General features: G+C 39.9%; 6 protein-coding genes across 7 annotated transcripts in view; 3 read left to right on the top strand and 3 right to left on the bottom strand.

Annotated features, from left to right (window-relative positions):
- Positions 1-5: 5 nt before the first annotated feature.
- Positions 6-1,827, bottom strand: LOC118102940 (GTPase IMAP family member GIMD1-like). The gene is made up of 4 exons (XM_035149566.1): positions 1,778-1,827; positions 1,085-1,247; positions 488-741; positions 6-345 (listed from the first exon to the last, which is right to left on the bottom strand). Exons 2-4 carry the CDS (start codon positions 1,245-1,247, stop codon positions 70-72), a joined length of 693 nt encoding a protein of 230 aa, XP_035005457.1. The 5' UTR covers positions 1,778-1,827; the 3' UTR covers positions 6-69.
- A 2,607-nt stretch (positions 1,828-4,434) lies between these two features.
- Positions 4,435-6,571, bottom strand: LOC118102930 (dickkopf-related protein 2). Its single transcript, XM_035149553.2, has 4 exons — positions 6,419-6,571; positions 5,765-5,921; positions 5,483-5,617; positions 4,435-5,361 (listed from the first exon to the last, which is right to left on the bottom strand). Exons 1-4 carry the CDS (start codon positions 6,569-6,571, stop codon positions 4,949-4,951), a joined length of 858 nt encoding a protein of 285 aa, XP_035005444.2. The 3' UTR covers positions 4,435-4,948.
- A 3,028-nt stretch (positions 6,572-9,599) lies between these two features.
- On the top strand, positions 9,600-13,211 carry LOC118102887 (NLR family CARD domain-containing protein 3-like). The gene is given in 6 exon segments (XM_035149473.2): positions 9,600-9,712; positions 10,216-10,334; positions 10,605-10,694; positions 11,147-11,241; positions 11,411-11,797; positions 11,800-13,211. Coding segments are annotated over 5 exon segments (2,091 nt in total). The 5' UTR covers positions 9,600-9,712; positions 10,216-10,227.
- A 408-nt stretch (positions 13,212-13,619) lies between these two features.
- On the top strand, positions 13,620-14,931 carry LOC118102944 (NACHT, LRR and PYD domains-containing protein 12-like). The gene is given in 3 exon segments (XM_047338818.1): positions 13,620-13,995; positions 13,997-14,119; positions 14,360-14,931. Coding segments are annotated over 3 exon segments (462 nt in total). The 5' UTR covers positions 13,620-13,837; the 3' UTR covers positions 14,541-14,931.
- An 892-nt stretch (positions 14,932-15,823) lies between these two features.
- LOC118102921 (calcium uniporter protein, mitochondrial) lies at positions 15,824-18,794 on the top strand. 2 transcript variants are annotated; one of them, XM_035149530.2, is made up of 9 exons: positions 15,824-15,972; positions 16,689-16,749; positions 17,021-17,188; positions 17,353-17,457; positions 17,608-17,765; positions 17,861-17,967; positions 18,063-18,159; positions 18,332-18,448; positions 18,621-18,794. In XM_035149530.2, exons 1-9 carry the CDS (start codon positions 15,901-15,903, stop codon positions 18,696-18,698), a joined length of 963 nt encoding a protein of 320 aa, XP_035005421.2. In that variant the 5' UTR covers positions 15,824-15,900; the 3' UTR covers positions 18,699-18,794. The 2 variants fall into 2 exon arrangements, with proteins under 2 accessions (XP_035005421.2, XP_035005422.2); XM_035149531.2 differs by having other exon boundaries at positions 17,078-17,188.
- Positions 18,795-19,230: 436 nt separating this feature from the next.
- The window catches only part of LOC124851379 (complement factor I-like), a gene marked incomplete at its 5' end in the record, with an annotated part of 2,754 nt that continues 1,963 nt past the window's right edge, over positions 19,231-20,021 (bottom strand). Inside the window, 3 exon segments of the mRNA XM_047338984.1 lie at positions 19,231-19,394; positions 19,481-19,629; positions 19,743-19,844. Coding sequence (XP_047194940.1) covers positions 19,326-19,394; positions 19,481-19,629; positions 19,743-19,844 — 320 coding nt within the window.

A 20,021-nucleotide genomic window follows, 5' to 3' on the forward strand; every position in this document is an offset into this window, starting at 1 on the left:
TCCATGTGAAACGCGTTTTCAGACGTGTTCGGGTGGACAGGGATCAGAATACGGAGTATGGACGTAGCCTCAGAGTGTGAACTCTGTCCTGACTTTCACAGCTCTGTGATGGTTTCTGGCTGAGAGGCGGAGCACTCCATCTCTCAGCGGTTGTCCTCTGATCAAGGGCCAATCGCAGCTGTTGTCCAAGAACAAGACTCCACCCGCTGCCTCATTGGACAGAGCTGTCAGCCAATCAGAGGTCTGTGATAGGTAGACGGAGGGGTGAAGTCCCGCCTTCTCCAGGTAATCAGCATGTGTGATAACGAGTAAGGCGTGAAGACGCCACTCTGGTCCGAAGAGACGCTGAACACACACACACACACACACACACACACACACACACACACACACACACACACACACACACACACACACACACACACAGATATATATAAAACACATCTGTTTATACAGAACAATATGTATAGAGTGGTTGTTCATGTACCTCCACATGTTTCTCCAAATGTGTGTTTTCATGTGACTGGTCAGCTCTCACAACGACCACAAGCACGTGCACGCCCTCAGGACAGAGCTCGTGCACACTCTGCGGGTGGGGCGGCAGAGGTGACGTGTCAATCACTCTCAACGTGAGGTCAGACTCCGCCCCCTGTCGTCTGAAATAACGCGGGAAATTTCTGCTGAGAACCTGGAACTCTGTCGTCATGGAAACACCAGTGCCTGTCTGAAACTCATGTCCACCTGCAAAATATATGAGTATAGGAAAAGAATCGTACAATTTAAACATGTATTCATTTTGATTCCTTTTCCTGTTTGTTAAAACTTCTAAACTTTAATAAACATTGAAAATTTGGAAGCTCAAGAAAAGACAAACATGAATAAAAAGTTGAACGTAATGAAAATATAAAAGGATTTAACAAATTTGTAACAATTGTGTGATGATTAAAAATATAATATAGTGAATAATTATTTAACAGGTGGTTATAAAAACGACTATAGTTGGCAAGCTAATAGCGAACAGGCTAATAAGCGAAGAACATCACTGGTTCAATTTTAAAGGGGGGCGACAGAATCTAGAACTGACCAATCAGAGCGTTCCCCACAGAGCTCCTCCCACTCTGCTTGTCACCAAGCAACAGCACATTCAATGTCAGCACTTTCCGCTCGTTGTCGTGTTGGTGATTCCACCTGCTGAGCATAGTAACAAGGCTGTTGCCATGGCGACTGCGATCCGTGATGAAATCCATCTAAAGATACAACGAAACAATTTCTAAAAATAAAAAAAAATCCAAATTGAGTTTTGTAGTTTAACGTTAACAGTTATCAACTTCAAATCCTGAATCCACCTGTTTCATATCATTATCTTTGATTTGTTGTATTCCAGAAATTTTCCAGATGGAATAAGTACTTTTGAAAAACTATTCTGAGTAAATATTTCCTATTTACTTAGATATTTCCAAAACACTCTTTCAACAACATTTCTCAGAATAAATCTAACTATTGCTTCAATAACATTAAAACTAAGTACAGATTGTCCCTTTATTCAGATGTTGGATCTTTTGTTGTTGTTTCACATTATGGCAACAAAATGAAAGATTACATCATAACTTCCTCCAGGCAGGAGTTTCAGAGTTAAACACAAACTGAGCTAGTGTGATTTTACAGTTGGATCGTTGTAATAAATTATATCAGCAATGATTCACCTGCTGTAAAGAGTTCAAGAGTCAACTTTTAATAAAATATAAAAACAGTTAAATGAACAGAATACGAGTCTTACCTGGTTTAATGGACCAGAGGAGCAAAGCAAAGACACATTTCCTGGACTAAATGATATGGGAGGTTGTGTGTGTGTGTGTGTGTGTAGGGTTGGTTTCTGGTTAAATAATAACCCATCTGTTCACCGCTCTGCAGTTTTATTGGGTCGTAAAAGTGACAAACATCTCTGCTGTTTGAATTTAAAGACGCACATTAAAAGGGATGTGGTGTGTAGTGTTGTGTAGTGTGTTGTATGGTCGCCTTTTTGTTTTTACCAATCAAATAAAATCTGAATCATCTAAATCCAAGATAAATATGAATCTCATATATCTAAAATGTTTATATTAAGATAATGTTGATATAAAAAAGTTATTTTTAATATGATTTTCATACAATTACATTCTTATAATATTGAGTATCTCACATAACTATGAAACTTGTGATGTGTGAACTCAATTACTGATTATAATAATTATTAATAATAATTATTTATGGGTGTAATTATTAATGATTCTCATAACTATGATATTTGATAAAAGGAACATTATAATAATTTCATTAAGCTTTGATTCGGTCAAAAACATATAATACTGTCATTATATTTATTACATAAGTATGACCATGTATTATAATCGTGAGATTTTATGATAAAAATAATCATAATAATATTAATAATATTTCATAATCATATGCATACTATCTGAATTAAGAGATAATATCTCACAATTAGGAGATGCTGAATTAATTGTGATTATAATAATAATAATTAATAACTAGTTCTCACAAAGACATAATAGCTCAGTATTTGTATTATTGTTACAAGTCCTTATCGAAGATTTGCAGTATAATAAAGATAAAGATGAGTTAAATATTGCAGAGAAGTTGTGAAATTGTCTCATGTGATGTTTTTACTGTTTTTCTTATATTAATCATGTGCATGTTTCCTGGATGACCTCAGTGGTTCGACCCTCAGCGTGAATGTGCTGCAGCTCTGTCAATGTCTCTGTGCTAATAAAGTTTGAGTCTAAACGGTCTGTGCCTCAGGCTGAGAAACATCATCTGCTCAAAGTTTATCCAGCCTGAGTCTGAAACCAGAGATAAAGTCATCTGAAGCAGTTTTTATTACTTTTATCATTATCAACAAACCACACACGCAAACACATGTTTGTCTTCCTACACATGTGAACTCAACCCAATTCTCTGTTTCAACTCAAAATCATGTAAGAGCAGAAAAACACTCATTTGAAGTAGTGCTGATTGTCCTCTCAATGCAATCCTAAATATCCTTATGATTTAGCTATGTTCTGAGAAGGCATTAATATTCTAGCAATGTATAAATGTATAAATGTCTCACACTGAGAAAATGTCCTCGCAGCCTAGAAATGTCCTCACAAAGCATTAATGTCCCTACAATGCACAGATGTCCTCATAATGAATAAATGCCCTCACCAATATAGGATTGTCCTTATAAATCACTAGTGTCCTCTTAATTTAATATTCAAACAATATATACCTCCAACATATATGATCTCCATCACTGTCCGTTTGTTATTTCTGGTTTCCTGACGTCAGAACAATCGACAACAATCAACTAACTGCTGTGATGATGTTATCGTCAGAAACAACATGTGAAACTGTGACATCAAGGAAAGAAGGACACACAGATGATGAAGTTACGATAACTAGGTAAGTGTGTGTGTGTGTGTGTGTGTGTGTGTGTGTGTGTGTGTGTGTGTATAATGAACACGCATTCACAGGAAGTTGGGAACACAGTTTCCTGAATGACGTAAGCATGGAAAAATACATTGTTCATGTTATCTTTATATCAACCGAATCCAAACTAAGGACAGTGATGCCCAACAGCTATCAACCACAAAGTGGAAACACACACACACACACACACACACACACACACACACACACACACACACACACACACACACACACACACACGTGTCTTATAGTCAACGAGTCTCCAGAATACATCGCTATTTTTTTCCCTTTGTGGTATTTCTACTTTTGACTATATCTTTTAGTTATAATGAGTAAAATAAAAGAATGAAAAAAGATTCAGACATTTTGGGAACAACAAATTATTTTAATCACAAACACATTGATTCACAGAAGATTTAACATTAATCCGCAATATAACAACTTATAGAAAAATAACTCTCACATTAAAAACAGTGCAAATCAAACAGGACAAACCTCAGGCCTTTAACGAGGATTCAATGTTTTAACGCTTCGCAGGTGAATAAGGATTCAAAGAGTTTCTATTGACGTCCAGACTATTGACGTCTCTCATATTAGCATCTCTTGGATCTTCACCGTTTCCAGAGTCAGATGCAAATAGTTTCAGACTTCAGAGGCGTTAGAATGTGTATTTGTGGTTCAGGTGTTTCAGTGGGAGTTTCAGTGGAGAAAATACAAAGTCATTTCATTCATGTAAATGAATCCTTGTCAACCGTCCCCTTGAGTTTGGCTAATGTGAGCAGCTCTAACGAATTTATCAGCTCTTTAGTGGCTACGTGCCGAATAGCACCACAGTGTTACTGAAGCTAAAAAACTTTACTACACATATCAAAGTAGTATTTGATATATCATCGGATAAATAGAGTATTTTTATAATATATCTGTAACTTATTATTTAAAAAAAAAAACAGAATATGGTGAAAAGAAGTTTAATAAAGCTGCTACACAGATAAGTTAATGTTAGTACATTAACTGTGGAAAACAATGAATCTAAATTGTTTTATTTTGTTGTAAAATAAAATATATCTTTACTTTCTTACTTCATTATGTTCTGAAATGTGGTTTTTCAAAATAAAAGCACATGATTGAGATCTTTGGATCCTGGAAGCCTCACAACAGACTCAGGTTTTCCTGTTGGTGTAAATGGAGTCAAACCGGACTTTAAAGTGGTTTCTGTTCGTCTAGACATCAGGAGGAAACCAGATCTGAACCACAAAGGGTTTCACATGCGGCTGAGTGTGAATGCAGACTGACAGGAAGCGAATTAGCATCGAGGTCGTGGGACAGTTTTGGGGGTTGTTGTTTTCACAGGTGTAAAAAGGTTTTCATTGGTCGCCTCTCACACCACCTGACTCTGTCTCTGGACTCTGTCACCAGCAAAGAGACGCAGCTCTTCCCTTCCTCCATCATCCCATCCTTCTTTAAGTCCGTCCATCCCTCCTCAGTCCTTCTGACAGACATGAAGTCTCGTTTTTGCCACCGCTGACAACGACGACGACTTTGTTGACGACAAAGAGGTCGAAGGCAACAAGGACGAGCGTGGAGACGAGTGGCGGGAAGGAGCAGATGCAAACTTGGACTTCACCGCCGCCGCCAGGAGCGATGAAGAGGAAGACAATACTGACGATGGCGATGAAGGCTTGGCGCCGGGCTCTCGCAGCGTTCGGCAGCTCAGCCCATCAGCACACGGGCAACGCTGGAACAGCTCCAGGCCGTGGTTCCCTTTTCGTCGGTGTCTCGTGCAAACTTGTCCCTCTCGCAACACCGGCTTGCAGATGCGTGTCCAGAAGTGGCGGGCGCAGCACAAACTGTCCGAACAGTCGGACGAGCGCAGACAAGGATCCCCGACCTGACCTGCAAACACAAACACTGTCAATATTTAGTTTCACAGCAGAGTTTCAGATTCAAATGAACAAAAGAGACTATGTAGACTAACAGGTAAAAACATTTCTTAACTATTTAGACAAAGTTGTACCTTTACCGCTCGTCCCTTTCATGTCCATTCTTCCTCTCTTCTTCCATCCTTTCTTTTTGGACAGCAGACTCAAATCTCCGTCAGAGTCGGGGATCGTCTGAGTCATAAAACTATCGACGTCAGGAACACAGATATCTGAAGGTGGAGAGATGAAACACTTTAAACTACAACTACATGATCGATATATGGAAACAAGAACTATCTTCTAATGCTGACTAATTATCTGACTAATTTATATTCTTCTCCTGGCAGAAACATACTGTACATGAAGACCAATCTTACTGTTACTGCAGCGGTTGCCAGGGCAACACATTCCATCCCTATGGCAGCGCTTCTTCCTCCTGTGACAGGTCTGGCAGCGTGAGTGGGCTGGGCCTTTGCTGGGGGCGTGGCAATAGCTGCCCTCGCTGCACTCCAGGTCGCTCATGCACTGGTAGAGCTGCAGAGAGAGAGAGAGAGAGAGAGAGAGAGAGAGAGAGAGAGAGAGAGGGAGAGAGAGAGAGAGAGAGAGAGAGAGAGAGAGAGAGAGAGAGAGAGAGAGAGAGAGAGAAATACATTTAAAACAACTAACAATAACAATTCTGTCGGTAAAGTTTGAAACGTTGTAAGAATCATAACGTTAAAGCTAAGGTTGAGGGAACAGAGACTTGTGGGGTAACTTTACGATTTTGAGTGACTTATAATTTATTTTATACTTGTAATCCACTACTTTGCAGAAATATTGTACTTTCTACTCCATTACATGAATTTAAACTTCACTTTTAAATGAATCTGATGAAATGTTACATTAAAAACATATAAGATTGTTGAATTTCACATGTTGATGTTGAGACATTTAAACAACTGAACTTTTAAATCCAATATTTAACACTAAAATACACAAAAGTCTGAAAAATAAAATATATTCATGAGTCACATGACGTCCCATGCACTCACCGTCAGGTCCAGACTCGGTTCCCACGTGCTCCGGTTCACCGGCAGCGCGTGCCCTTCCCTCAGGATCACCGTCCTGATGGAGTTGAGCCGGACACGCGCATCCCCGCCTCGAGAACACGCCGACAGCACGAGCACGAGCATCACCACCATCATGACTGAAACTAAACACGAGACAGAAACTTTTATTCTGGAAATATTTTTACAAACTGATACAAAATCACATCAATAAATGAATCGATATATTATAATGTCTATCAGCTCATAATATATAAAACCTCAGACTGAGAAAGTCCTCTTCTTCTTCTGAGTTGATGTTTTAAAAGAATTTTAAACAAGTCTAGATGATTTAACGTGAATTGAAAATATTTTACATTCTTTAGAGAAAAGAGCAGAAATCTCACCTGTTTTTCTCTGGAACAAGTTAAAGGTCAGAATCGAATCCAGATCCAGTTCCTGATGATGAAGAATTAAATCCACAGTTTTTCTCTCCCCTGTTTCCAAAGCCTGTTAAATGGAACGAGGGGGAAGCTTGATCGTTTCTTTCAAATGAAAAGGTAAAAAGTGAAGGAGTCAGCTGAAGGTCCAGGTCCAGGTGAGATGCTCCTGGCTCTTCATCCGCTTTATAGACCGCTTCCATTCCGCCCAGAGGCCCCGCCCCCTCCACATCGATACCACCCCCCCTCCTGCAGCCATCGATACAGGTAAAAACACCAGAACATGTTTGTTCCATTTAAAACCACTTGGTTTGTTTCACTGCTTGTTTTTAAATCTGCAGAGTCAAGTTCAATAAGAACAAACACAGTCACAACTTTATTTTCAGACAACGGGAGCAGGTGGATGTTGGTTTTCCATCTTCATCACTGATCACCTTTATGTTTAATTAGAAAAAACATTTCTAAACATTTAAATCACAATATGGAGAAAACATCTGACCACGTAAACAAAAAATACAGACTTTTCATTTGTGTTTTGAGTATATAAACAAATAAAACTACCTGAGGTTATAAGATAAATTGGCTGTGTTACGGCAGCAAAAAGGGAAACTTCAAATAAACAAGAAACTATAAAGGATATAAATAAATAAAAATAGTAATATATACAATATAAACCAAATAAAAAGAGTGTAAAAGTATTTCACGTGTGAAAAATTATAATATCACTGTGTAAAACACACAGAAATGTAAGAAATGTATTTGTAAACTGACTGAGTTGAGCTGAGACCTTGTTTTCTTCTGCTATTGTACAATATTTTACCCACAAATATTAATGCGAATATTCTCAAATATTTGTGCAATGTATGAAGATTTTACGTTTTTTATCATTATTGTCTTTCTTTCAAATTCTATGTAGTGTCTTTGAGTTGCTAGCGAATCGCTATACAAGTAAAATGTATCATTATATTATTATTATTAATATTACAAGTATAAGTGCCGTAGTTGTGTACTTAGTTACCCCACAGAACAGGTGATGACTGCTGTGTTTCTTCAGGTGTTGTGTACTTGTGTATATTCACACTTCAGACAATCACTCCATTCACAGATCAGTTTACGTTGTTGTTCTCACCCGGAGCCACCTCTCCCTCCACCTCTGTGGGCTCCAGCTGCACGACGGAGGTTTGCATTTGACCTTCAATGGATCCACAGCATCTGAAAAACTCTCACACACACACACACACACAGTTTTTACATATTGTTCTATCTTGATGACAATTAAACTCACGACCTTTGTCAGCTACATTTGACATTTACACACTCATGAAACAACAACACCTGTGCCGATAGGATCTGACCCACAATCATCAATGACAGGTAACACACACATACACGCGTGCGCACACACACACACTCACACACACAGGCCTTTAGATTAATTGTATTATGTCATCGGTATCACATTTGCACCTCTCATTCATACTAATTTCCTTGAATGTGTGTGTGTGTGTGTGTGTGTGTGTGTGTGTGTGTGTGTGTGTGTGTGTGTGTGATATCAGTTTATCTAGAGTGAAACCTAATATTCACCATCTGTGCATCAGTGGAAGAAAGAAGAATGAAAAATCCCTTTATTTCATTCCTGTGGAGGAAAGAACATCATGTACTTTCTTTCTTTATGTGGAAACAATGATTACAAAAAAAGAAAAGAAAGAAAAACAACATTATAATAATATTAAGTACAACAACAAAATCTGTTAATAAATAATAATTATTATTGGACCTTAACTGCACCTGTTCTTGATTTTGTCTTGCTACATTTTAGAGATGCTCTTGAAAACAAGATGGTGAATGATTGTCTTTATTAAACTCTGTAATAAATAATAATACTGAACAGAGCAAAGAGTTTTAGAACAAACCAAAATGAAAAGAAATATCACAGAGCGACACACAACAATAAGACATCCTCTCAAGTGAAACTAATACAACACACACATGGTATCGAGGCTGCTGGCTGTTTCATTCATTAAATTGACCTGATAATACACAGAGCGAGAATCATCTATACACACATAGAAGAGTTAGTGTGTGTGTGTGTGTGTGTATGTATGTGTGTGTGTGTGTGTGTGTGTGTGTGTGTGTGTGTATGTGTGTGTGTGTGTGTGTGTGTGTGTGTGTGTGTGTACTAATGGTGATGACTTGAGTTTGTATCAGACACCAGTCGACAGGATTCATAATCCCAAAAAATCTAAATAATTTATCCAAACTTAAAAGGTTTCCTTCGTGTCAGCACTGCAGGACAAAAACATAATAAATCATTATTAATCATATTGATTTGATTTACTTTTACATATTGTCCATATTGGTTAAAACGACAAATTATAAATGATTTGTTTGTATTTATACATTATAAATATTTTGTTTATATTTATTTATTATGAATATTTTACTGTTACCTACACATTGTAAATATTTGGTTCATGTTTACACATCTTAAATAGGCTATTTTGTTGATAAATTAACATTGTATATATTTTATTTTTTATTGAGCAACATTAATCTGGACAAAAAACATAATAATAATAATAATAATAATAATAATAATAATAATAATAATAATAATAAGAGTCTGTCTCAGATAAACTTGAATTCATCTAACATGACATCAGCTTCAGATACGATCACTGTGACCTGAAGAGCTGCAGCTCCCTCTGCTGGTGAGGGGCCGTAGCTGCAAGACAAAACTGTTTGTGACTGTATATACAAAGCATGACGCGTGCCGTTACGGCATGGGTTAACACGTACAGGAGCCACCCCCTTCGGCCGGGCAGCAGCAGCAGCAGCAGAAAGCAGCAGAAAGCAGGAGGTGAGACTTTATTCTACTTTACTGGACTTCATTGTTGTTGGTATGATTTTATTTTCTCTGTGTTTGACTTCATGAGAATGAGACGCTGAGTTGTTTCACTTCAATGAGACAATGTTTCAAATCAAATCCGGTAACTTTAATCCGGTTTAACGACCACGGAACATATGATATCATTTCTTTAACTTCTAAAACAAAGCCAAGGTGAACGCTGTTTCTGGTGTAATGTGTGTAACACTGAATTCAGGAAGGTTAATCTAGTTTAAATCTTATTCTGTGCCTCTGAACCACGTTTTACATTGTAGAAGTCATAGATCAGAAACGAAGTCATTGTGAGACTGATGACGAGGAGTTTCCATCACAATCTTCACTTCCTCTTTCATTACTCATTACGTGTCAGACGCTAGGTGCTGTGTTATGCATGAGAAAAAATATATATATATTGTGACAGAGACACTAGTTTTGTCACATGTGTTAAGTTGGTGTGTCTGTTGTGTTACGTTAAGATGTAAATCAAGATGAAGATGAAGACGGGAGTCAGTGAAGAGGAGGAGGAGGAGGAGGAAGAAGCTCAGTGTGACAGATCCATGGGACAACCCCTACATTTCCATAAAAACAGTCCTGAGTAAGAACACACACATTTGTGATATAGACTGTACATAAAGACGATCATCGACTGTATATAAAGGTGATCCGTATCTGTATGTCATTTAAATCACATTCACTGAAAATAAGTGACGTGTATCTTCATATAATAATATTACTTCAGGGCTCTCGTCCAGTTTATTTACGATCTTAAATCGAGTTTCATGTGATTCGTCTGGTTCAGTAATTTAGATCATCTTCTGCTTAGAAATCATGAACTAAATCTGATATTAATCTGTGTTTGTTCTAGATGTGACGTTTGGAGCCAGAGAACAGAGTCGCTGGCGTCATGTGATTTCCCTCCAGGTTTCAGTGAGGAGCCTCAGTCGTCATGTACAAAGTAAGAAGACGTATAAAAAATAGACTGTAGCTTCAACACCCAGACAAAAACTGAGGAAACAGTAGATTATTATTAGTAGTAGTCATTCAAATTATAGGGTAATTTGTGAAACGTGTCATATTTACTACTTTCCCTTAAAATATATTAAATAATAATTATGTCAATATCAAATCTATATATTAATTTTAAATCTAAATCTATACGGTAAATCTAAATGTTAAATGTTAAATGTCAAATTGAATTTAAATGTTAAATGTTAAATCTAAATATCAAATCTTACATCTAAATGTAAGCATGACCATCCATTACAATAACACAAGCTAGAATTAGTTAAAATCAGGGAATTCAATATGATGAAAGTATGTTTGCAGCTTTTATTAAAAGGAAGCTACTGACTCTTATGCAGCTCTAGTCTGGACAATGTGATATATTGACGTACACTGTGTTTTAAGACCGAGGACAAACGACCTGTATTTCCACGGAGAGAACGAGTGGTGTGATGCTGAGGAGGAGCAGCGAGGACCACAGACGTCCAGTCCGACACAAAGTAAGATCATCACGTCTCTGTGTCCACGTTATTATTATTGTTAATATAATAATTAAGATTATTGTAAATATCGGGACATATTGACAGATCAAATCTGAACAAACTCCAGCAGTTTGAAGATGTCGCACTGATGGTTGTTTGCAAACTATTTTTTTTAAATTCTTAACAGAGGATGAGCTGGAGCAGAAGGTTTTAGATGAACATAAGATCAGTGTGAGGAGGAGATGTGAACATGTGACGGATGAAACAGGAAGTAGAACCCTCCTCAGCAGGATCTACACTGAGCTCCACATCACAGAGGGACAGAGTGAAGAGGTTAATACTCAACATGAGGTGAGGCAGCTTGAGACGGCTTCCAAGACGAAGAGCCTCCACGACGCTCCCATCAAGTGCCACGACATCTTTAAAGCCTCAACTGACCAGCAGAGCAGCATCAGAGTCGTCCTGACCAACGGCGTCGCTGGCGTTGGAAAAACCTTCTCGGTGCAGAAGTTCACCCTGGACTGGGCAGAGGGTTTAGAAAACCAAGATGTGGGTCTGCTGACTGTGCTTTCGTTCAGGAGCTGAACCTGGTGAAGGACCAGCAGCACAGTCTTCTCACGCTGCTCCGTGTTTTCCATCCAGCGTTACAGAAGCTCACGGCAGAGACGCTCGCTGTCTGTAAACCTTTGTTCATCTTTGACGGCCTGGATGAAAGCAGACTTTCTCTGGACTTCAACCACAGGGAGCTTGTGTCTGATGTCACACAGAGGTCATCAGTCAACGTGCTGCTGACAAACCTCATCCGGGGGAATCTGCTTCCCTCGGCTCTCGTCTGGATAACCTCCAGACCTGCGGCGGCCAATCAGATCCCTCCTGCATGTGTTGACAGGGTCACAGAAGTACGAGGCTTCACTGAGGCCCAGAAGGAGGAGTACTTCAGGAGGAGATTCAGTGATGAAGAGCTGTGCAGCAGAATCATCTCACACATCAAGACGTCCAGGAGCCTCCACATCATGTGTCAAATCCCAGTCTTCTGCTGGATCAGTGCTACAGTTCTGGAGCACATGTTGACCACAGACCAGAGAGGAGAGCTGCCCAAGACCCTGACTGACCTGTACTCACACTTCCTGCTGGTTCAGACAAAGAGGAAGAACAACAAGTATGGTGAGGGACATGAGACGACTCCACAGCAGCTGACGGAGGCTGACAGGGACGTTCTTCTGAAGCTGGGGAGGCTGGCGTTTGAACATCTGGAGGAAGGAAACATCATGTTCGACCAAGAAGACCTGGAGCGGTGTGGTCTTAATGTCACCGAGGCGTCTGTGTACTCAGGAGTTTGTACTGAGATCTTCAGAAGAGAGTGTGTGATCTTCCAGAAATCAGTCTACTGCTTTGTGCATCTGAGCGTTCAGGAGTTTCTGGCTGCGATTTATATTTTCCATTGTCACTTGAACAAGGATAATGAGAAGCTGGAGAGTTTCCTAGGAACTCTCTGGGGTAGATTCTGTAGCTGTGAACCGTCCCTGGATGTATTCCTGAGGAAAGCAATGGATAAATCACTGAAGAGCAGAAATGGCCACCTGGATCTTTTAATTCGCTTTCTCCATGGTCTCTCGTTGGAGTCGAATCAGAGACTCTTGAGGGGCCTGCTGGGTCGGACAGAGAACAGTCCAGAGAGCTTCCAGAAAGCAATCGTCAACCTGAAGGAGATGAGCACCTACGATATCTCTCCTGACAGGAGCATCAACATCTTCCACTGTCTGACGGAGATGAATGACCACTCGATTCATCAGGAGATCCAAAAGTTCCTGAAGTCAGAGAACAGATCAGAGAAGAAACTCTCGGAGATCCACTGCTCAGCTCTGGCCTACATACTGCAGATGTCTGAGGAGGTCCTGGACCTTCTGGACATAAGGGCATACGGGATGTCGGAGGAGGGACGACTTCGGCTGATTCCAGCTGTGAGGAACTGCAGAAAGGCTCTGTAAGTACAAGGAGCTCAAACCAAGCATGCTGCCCATCACACCAAGCTGGTTGGCATAGAACAAAAGTGGTTCAAGTATTGATCCCTGCAGGACACACAAATTCAACCACAGAAGAGGAACATGTAGTGTGTAAATATAGATTAGTACCTGTCTCTGTTTTGATTGAATAATCACTGATTTTCCTTGACATCTGCAGAGTGCCTGACTGTCGACTGTCAGAGATTCACTGCGAAGTCTTGGCCTCGGCTCTGAAGTCCAACCCGTCCCACCTGAGAGAGCTGGACCTGGATAACAACAAGCTGCCGGACTCAGGACTCAAGCTACTGTCTGCTGGACTGCAGAGTCCAAACTGTCAACTGGAGACTCTGAGGTCAGACGGTTTAATTGCTTTAAGTGCTTAGCATAGATGACATTTGGACAAACATACCTTTGACACTCGTAGTCATCCAGGACCTCGTATACTCTATCGAGACATAGTGCATCAAAGGAAAACGGACCTATTTTAGATTCTTGAAGATGTTTTTTCAAACGTCATCAGGTAAAGTTGCTTTTGATTAAGCACTTCTGCATTTCTAGAGGCTACTAAAGGAACTTCAGCTTACAATTTCCAACTGAGTCCTGTGAGATTCATGCTTAGTTTTGTTTTTTCTTCATTCAGGTTAAGTGAATGCAGCTTGTCGGAGAGCAGCTGTTCTCTCCTGGCCTCAGCTCTAAAGTCCGACACCTCCCGCCTGAGAGAGCTGGACCTGAGTAACAACAAGCTGCAGGACTCGGGGGTGAAGATGCTTCGGTTTCTTTCGTCATTCTGATCTGAAAGATCTGGACATGAGTTATAACAAACTGCAGGACTCGGGGGTGAAGCTGTTGTCTGTTGGACTCAAGAGTCCAAACTGTCGACTGGAGATTCTGAGGTGAGAAACATTTCAAAGTTCTGTGATGAAGAAACCATCAAAGTCTTTTATTTGTGCGTTTTTAGTTATGATGACTTTTAAACTCATGTCTAGTCCAAACCAATGACTGTATATGAAGAAGTTCAATGACGGTAAAGATGATCAGAGAAAACCTTAAATATCTCATACGGATGCTGCCACCTTGTGGTGGTGAACATGTAAAAAATATATATATATCTAATTGTTTCCTTCTTTGTTTAGACTGAGTTTCTGCGGCTTGACGGAGATCAGCGGTTTTCTCTTGACCTCGGCTCTGACGTCAAATCCCTCCCACCTCCGAGAGCTCGACCTCAGAGACAACGAGCTGCAGGAGTCGACGCTGACGCTGCTGAAGAGTCCAAACTGTCGACTGGAGATTCTGTCCAGCCCAACTGACGGTTGACCAACGCCATTTTCACCAAACAAAAAACGTTACTGTTTATTTTACCTTTGTCATGATTCAGTGTCAGGAGAAGGGCAACATCACTTCATACACAATGAGCATGTGTACGGATATATAATAATTTTTCAACAATGAGTATAAAGCAACATGAACAATATGTCAAAGCAAAACTGCAGTGGTGAGAAATACATTTCACTTTTACACTCTTAGAGTAAAGATGAATTTACTGTTGTGATCTATTCAGTACTTCTTGATTCAAATTAACCTAAATATATATATATATCCAATCATGTGACATACATCATGTGACATACATCATGTGACATACATCATGTGACATACCTCACTCTCCACAACCATCTATAATACACACCCACCTTATCAGGTGGTATATTTAAGCAGAGAGAAATTTCCCATCATCCCCTTTGCTCACACTCCTGCTGCAGTACTGCTACCAGTTGCTTCAGCCCCTCCACCCCCCCAGCATCCACCTGTAGGCTCCAGTGGGGGGGTTACAAGTATTTGCTCATCACTCCCATCATTCGAGTGTAATCCTATGGGGGAGTGATTAAGTTGGAGCCTAGACGCCAAACACGAAACCTGTTCTAATGCTGCAATAAATGTTTGAACATGAGTTGTCTGACTGAACTTTATATATGTATCACACTACAGTTACTGCAGCTATAGATATGAGTTACTTTACAGGTTAAAAATCTATAAAAACGCATCCTGATGATTCTTACAGGTATATAAGAAAATGTCAGGTAATGTTATTGGTTAAAATAAAGAATTCTGTAAAAGTTTGTATATATATTCATATTCACACTTCTTTTACTGATATACAGTGTCAATAATTAATTTGTGAAAATATGAAAACTTACTATTATTGATTAAAATACAGAAGAGTATACAATGTGTAAATTGTGTAATTATACAGGATAGAATATAGTCAAAAATTTGTCAAATATGTATATTAATATAGAACAAGTGAGGACAATTGCATAATGACAACATTCAATCCAATACTCTTTCTCGACTTATTTGTAAATTCTGCATCTTTTGCTTACATTTCAAATTCTGGGACAAAAATATAAAATAAAAGTTGTTTTCACTGGGCACGTTGAATTTTGGTCTGAGCGATTTTTCATTTTAACCTAGGTTATATAAGTTATATACATATATATAATCAGAGTATGAGCAGTGCTGCCTTCTGTCGGCAGATTTTGAATCCTCTGACTCTTCCAGTCACTGAGGAGTTAACTCGACTTCCTGTTTAAAACCTGTTTGCACTCGCCTGCCTCACATTCCTTCATGCCGACTGGTTTACGACACAGACGTTTCAGTCCTTCACTTCAGCATCATGTTCGTGTCCAGATCGCTCAGCAGCTTCAGATTCTGCTGCTCGCCACACAAAACACTACGAATCTACACCGTGAGTTCAACACACGTATCTATACCTGCTCAGAAACACTTCTTCTATCTATGAAGACAATGTGTTTAGATATTGCTTAACCATGTATTCTGTGTTTTATCTAGCTAAAACCACAAAAGGAAATGTTGTTTAACATGTGGTTAAAATGTAACATTGTTACGCAGCTGTAGGTTTAAATTCGTCAATACATCAAAACTTCAAACTCAAAAAACGACTTTTCTACAGTTAACTATAAACTACTTGTATCACTTCTTACCACTAGTAGTACTAATACTGCCACATTACTTCTATATAACACAAATAATACTGATGACATCAAACCTACAACTGCTGAAGTTTTACTGCTAACGTTAGTTCTACTTCTAACTTCCTCTACTTCCTCTACTACTGTAAGACACCAACATGACAAGACAAGCGTCTGTGTGTGTGTGTGTGTGTGTGTGTGTGTGTGTGTGTGTGTGTGTGTGTGTGTGTGTGTGAGTGTGACAGAGAGAAATGTTTGTGAGGAACAGTTTCAGGTTCCTGCATTTTTGTATTTCAGGCGATATTTACGAGGACATGTCTTTTGTATAGACAGAAGTGCAATAGATGCCGCGTGTAACTGAGTCTTGTTGTAACTAATAGTCCAGGATCAGCTGCAACCACGATCAGGATCCACCATCACGATCAGGATCCACGGTACATATGTGAGTGTAATAATTCCTTTTGTGTCTCAGTTCAGTTCAGTCTGGTCGACCTGCGTCGTCTCCGGTTACAGCAGTGAACCACCGACCAAAGGTAAACTCTCTGTGGCTCTCTCTTTTCCAAAGTCACTTGAAACTGATGTAAATAAAATAAAGCATTTGTTTTTGTTATGATGCATTTAGTGCAGACCTGGAATCAGGACATGGTTAGCCTAGCTTAGCATAAAAACAGCTAGCGTGGCTCTGTCCTACCAACACCTTGAACGCTCATTAATCAATATGTTGTATTTAGTCTAATCTGTAAACTTCAATTAATAAACCAACGGTAAAGGTGTAAGTACTGTATGTGTGTCTCTCTCTTTCAGATGTGTCTCTTCATTACAGCCTGGGCCGCCCGGTCCTGTCTTTGCGTCTCCCTGCAGGTCGACCGTGTCGTTTCACTCTGACGCCCATGTTGACCACAGTGGGCGACCTGATTCGAGACATCTCAGCCAAAGACCCCGGGGTCCACAGCGCCGCTCTGCTGAATGGAGGTAACACAAAGTCAAGTACTGGACCTCTAAGGACCACAAAAATACAAACCAATGTATGGATTTTAAAACTGAACCTAAAGTCTGAACTCTCTGAACAGTATCGAGAAAAATCACAAATTATGAGAAACACAAAAATTTAGTAAAACATTTCTTTCTTTCCTCAGATGGACAGAGAATCTCCTCGTGCACGTTCATGGAAACAGTTTTAAATAAAGATTTCCAGCTCGTCATCAACGGCGTCACATACAATGTTGGCTCTCTCGGACAAGGTAAATCCTGTGTGTGCCTCTAGAGGGCGCTATCAGAACACACAACTTAGTTTTGTTACTTAAATGGGAAAATACACCAACACGTGCGTTCAAATATTTTTAAATGTTTTTCACCTGTAACGTTTAAACTGGTCCCTCTCCGTGTGTCAGGTGTGTCTCATGAACACGTGTTGGGTCTGGACGATATGAAGTATGTGGTCCAGCTCCTTCAATCGGCTCTGAATCTTCCTCAGCAGCAACACGTCAAACACTCGGAGCTGCTGATCCAACGGGAGCAACTACAACAGGAGCTCAGGCCACTGGAGACGGTACTACATCATACTATATATCATCATGTTGACTTTAATATCATCACATATATACTGTACACCAAACACTAAATACTATGTGTTTGTGTGTGTAGGTGAAAATCCAGATGGCGAAGGAGGCGGAGTCGAGAGCCTCCCTGCTGGGGTGGGCGGGGCTTGCCTACCTATCACTACAGGGAGGATTCCTGGGTTACCTCACCTGGTGATCCACACACACACATTCACCAACCTGAAACTTCCAGTTTTACAACCCTCAGGACGTCTGTAATCGTGTGTGTGTGTGTGTGTGTGTGACAGGTATGTGTTTGCATGGGACGTCATGGAGCCAGTCACCTTCTTCATCTCCTGCACCACCAGCATGATCTTCTTCGCCTACTACATGCTCACGAAACAGGTAGACCCATGTTCGTATGTCAGACCATATTAGTGAGGACACTTTATCTGGTACTCACTTTTTCAAAAGGCTGTTTGAGCTCTAAGGCAAAGGTTACGGTGTTTGTGTGTGTGTGTGTGTGTGTGTGTGTGTGTGTGTGTGTGTGTGTGTGTGTGTGTGTGTGTGTGTGCAGGAGTTCATGTACACAGGGGCGAGGGATCGTCAGTTCCTTCACTTCTTCCACCGCAGAGCGTCCCAACAGAAATTTGATCTTCAAAAATACAACGAGCTCAAAGACAAGATGGCCGAGGTGATGAACACACACACACACACACACACACACACACACACACACCGTGGCTCTTTAAAATCAGCTGGAATCTAACTTGTGTGTGTGTGTGTGTGTGTGTGTGTGTGTGTGTGTGTGTGTGTGTGTGTGTGTGTGTGTGTGTGTGTGTGTGTGTGTGTGTGCGTGTGTGCAGGTGGACGATGATCTCCGGAGGTTGAGAAGCTCGATCCGTCTGCAGCTGCCCGTGGATCAGGTTCAAAGTTCCCGCTGAGATTCTTGTGTCATTAAATTTCACCTTTGTTTGTTTACAGTGATTTTTCTGTTTTAATCATTTGGACTTTATTAAAAATGTGGTGAAATAAAACAATCTTATCTGTATCCGTATTTTTTATATATATATTATTATTATTATTACGAATTATTCACCCTGTACTTAAATATATATATTTGTCATAGTTATATATTTTCTTGTGTGGGATTGGTTATTATTACCAATACGTCCAGTAAAGTTTATTAAAGATGTGGTGAAATAAAAAAATCTATAAATATATTTCAAATAATCATTATTATTATGAATTATTCCTCCTGCACCTAAATAAGTTAGGTTTATTTTTGTATAGGAACAGCCAAAGAAACAGGAAGCTATTTTAAAGGATGTATTATTATAAATATTACAGGTATTTCATTGGACACGATGCAAGAATTTAACTCCCCAGTACATTCCTTAAGAAGAAACGTTTATTATGTTGTAATGTGTTTCACAATTTTAAGTATGTGATCGTATGTGAAATGAAAACACTTTGAACAATTCAAGTTTTAATCACAGTGTCTGTAATCACACAAGCTGCGGTCAAGTTAAAATCAGAAAGAAAAGCAACGTGTGTGTGTTTTCTCTTCATCAGGAGTTAAACCTGGTGACTGTCGGCCAACCTGTGTTAATTCTGATCCATTCAAAGTAATGAGCGACCTGGTGGAGATAAAATAATTTCATGTTAATGACACATTTAAGTTGTGTACGTGTTTTCAGTGTATAGATTTTTTGTTATATATTACTTGTGTATAAACTCCAGGGAATCCAGGCTGACCACACTTCTCCCCCCAGCTGACGATGCCCCACAGGTAAGAAACGCCCAGTTCATCTTCACAAACCAGAGGACCGCCGCTGTCGCCCTGACAGGAGTCCACGCTGCCGTCCAGGTCACCTGCACACACACACACACACACACACACACACACACAGACACACACACGCACACACACACACCATTATAAACTGTGTGAGTGCTCTCAGGTCACTGATGACGTCCACACTCACCTGCACACATCATTCCTGGTTTGAATCGATCTTTGTAGAATCTCTGACAGTCGTCGATGAGCGACACGTTGGCCCAGAGCAGCACCTGAGCTGATCGACCATCTGCACACAAACGTTACAATAATCCAACACGATCAATTATTAAAATAACTTCTCTCACTTTACAACATTCAGTCTGACTCAAGGAATGATCCACGATGTTGTCTTTTTTTAGGTCCTAGCTTACGTTTAAGTTACAGTTCTTTTTTTAACCTTTGACGTCACAGCCGAACAGTAACG

The sequence above is a fragment of the Hippoglossus stenolepis genome, chromosome 23 (genome assembly GCF_022539355.2).
Source record: "Hippoglossus stenolepis isolate QCI-W04-F060 chromosome 23, HSTE1.2, whole genome shotgun sequence".
Taxonomy (NCBI): domain Eukaryota; kingdom Metazoa; phylum Chordata; class Actinopteri; order Pleuronectiformes; family Pleuronectidae; genus Hippoglossus; species Hippoglossus stenolepis.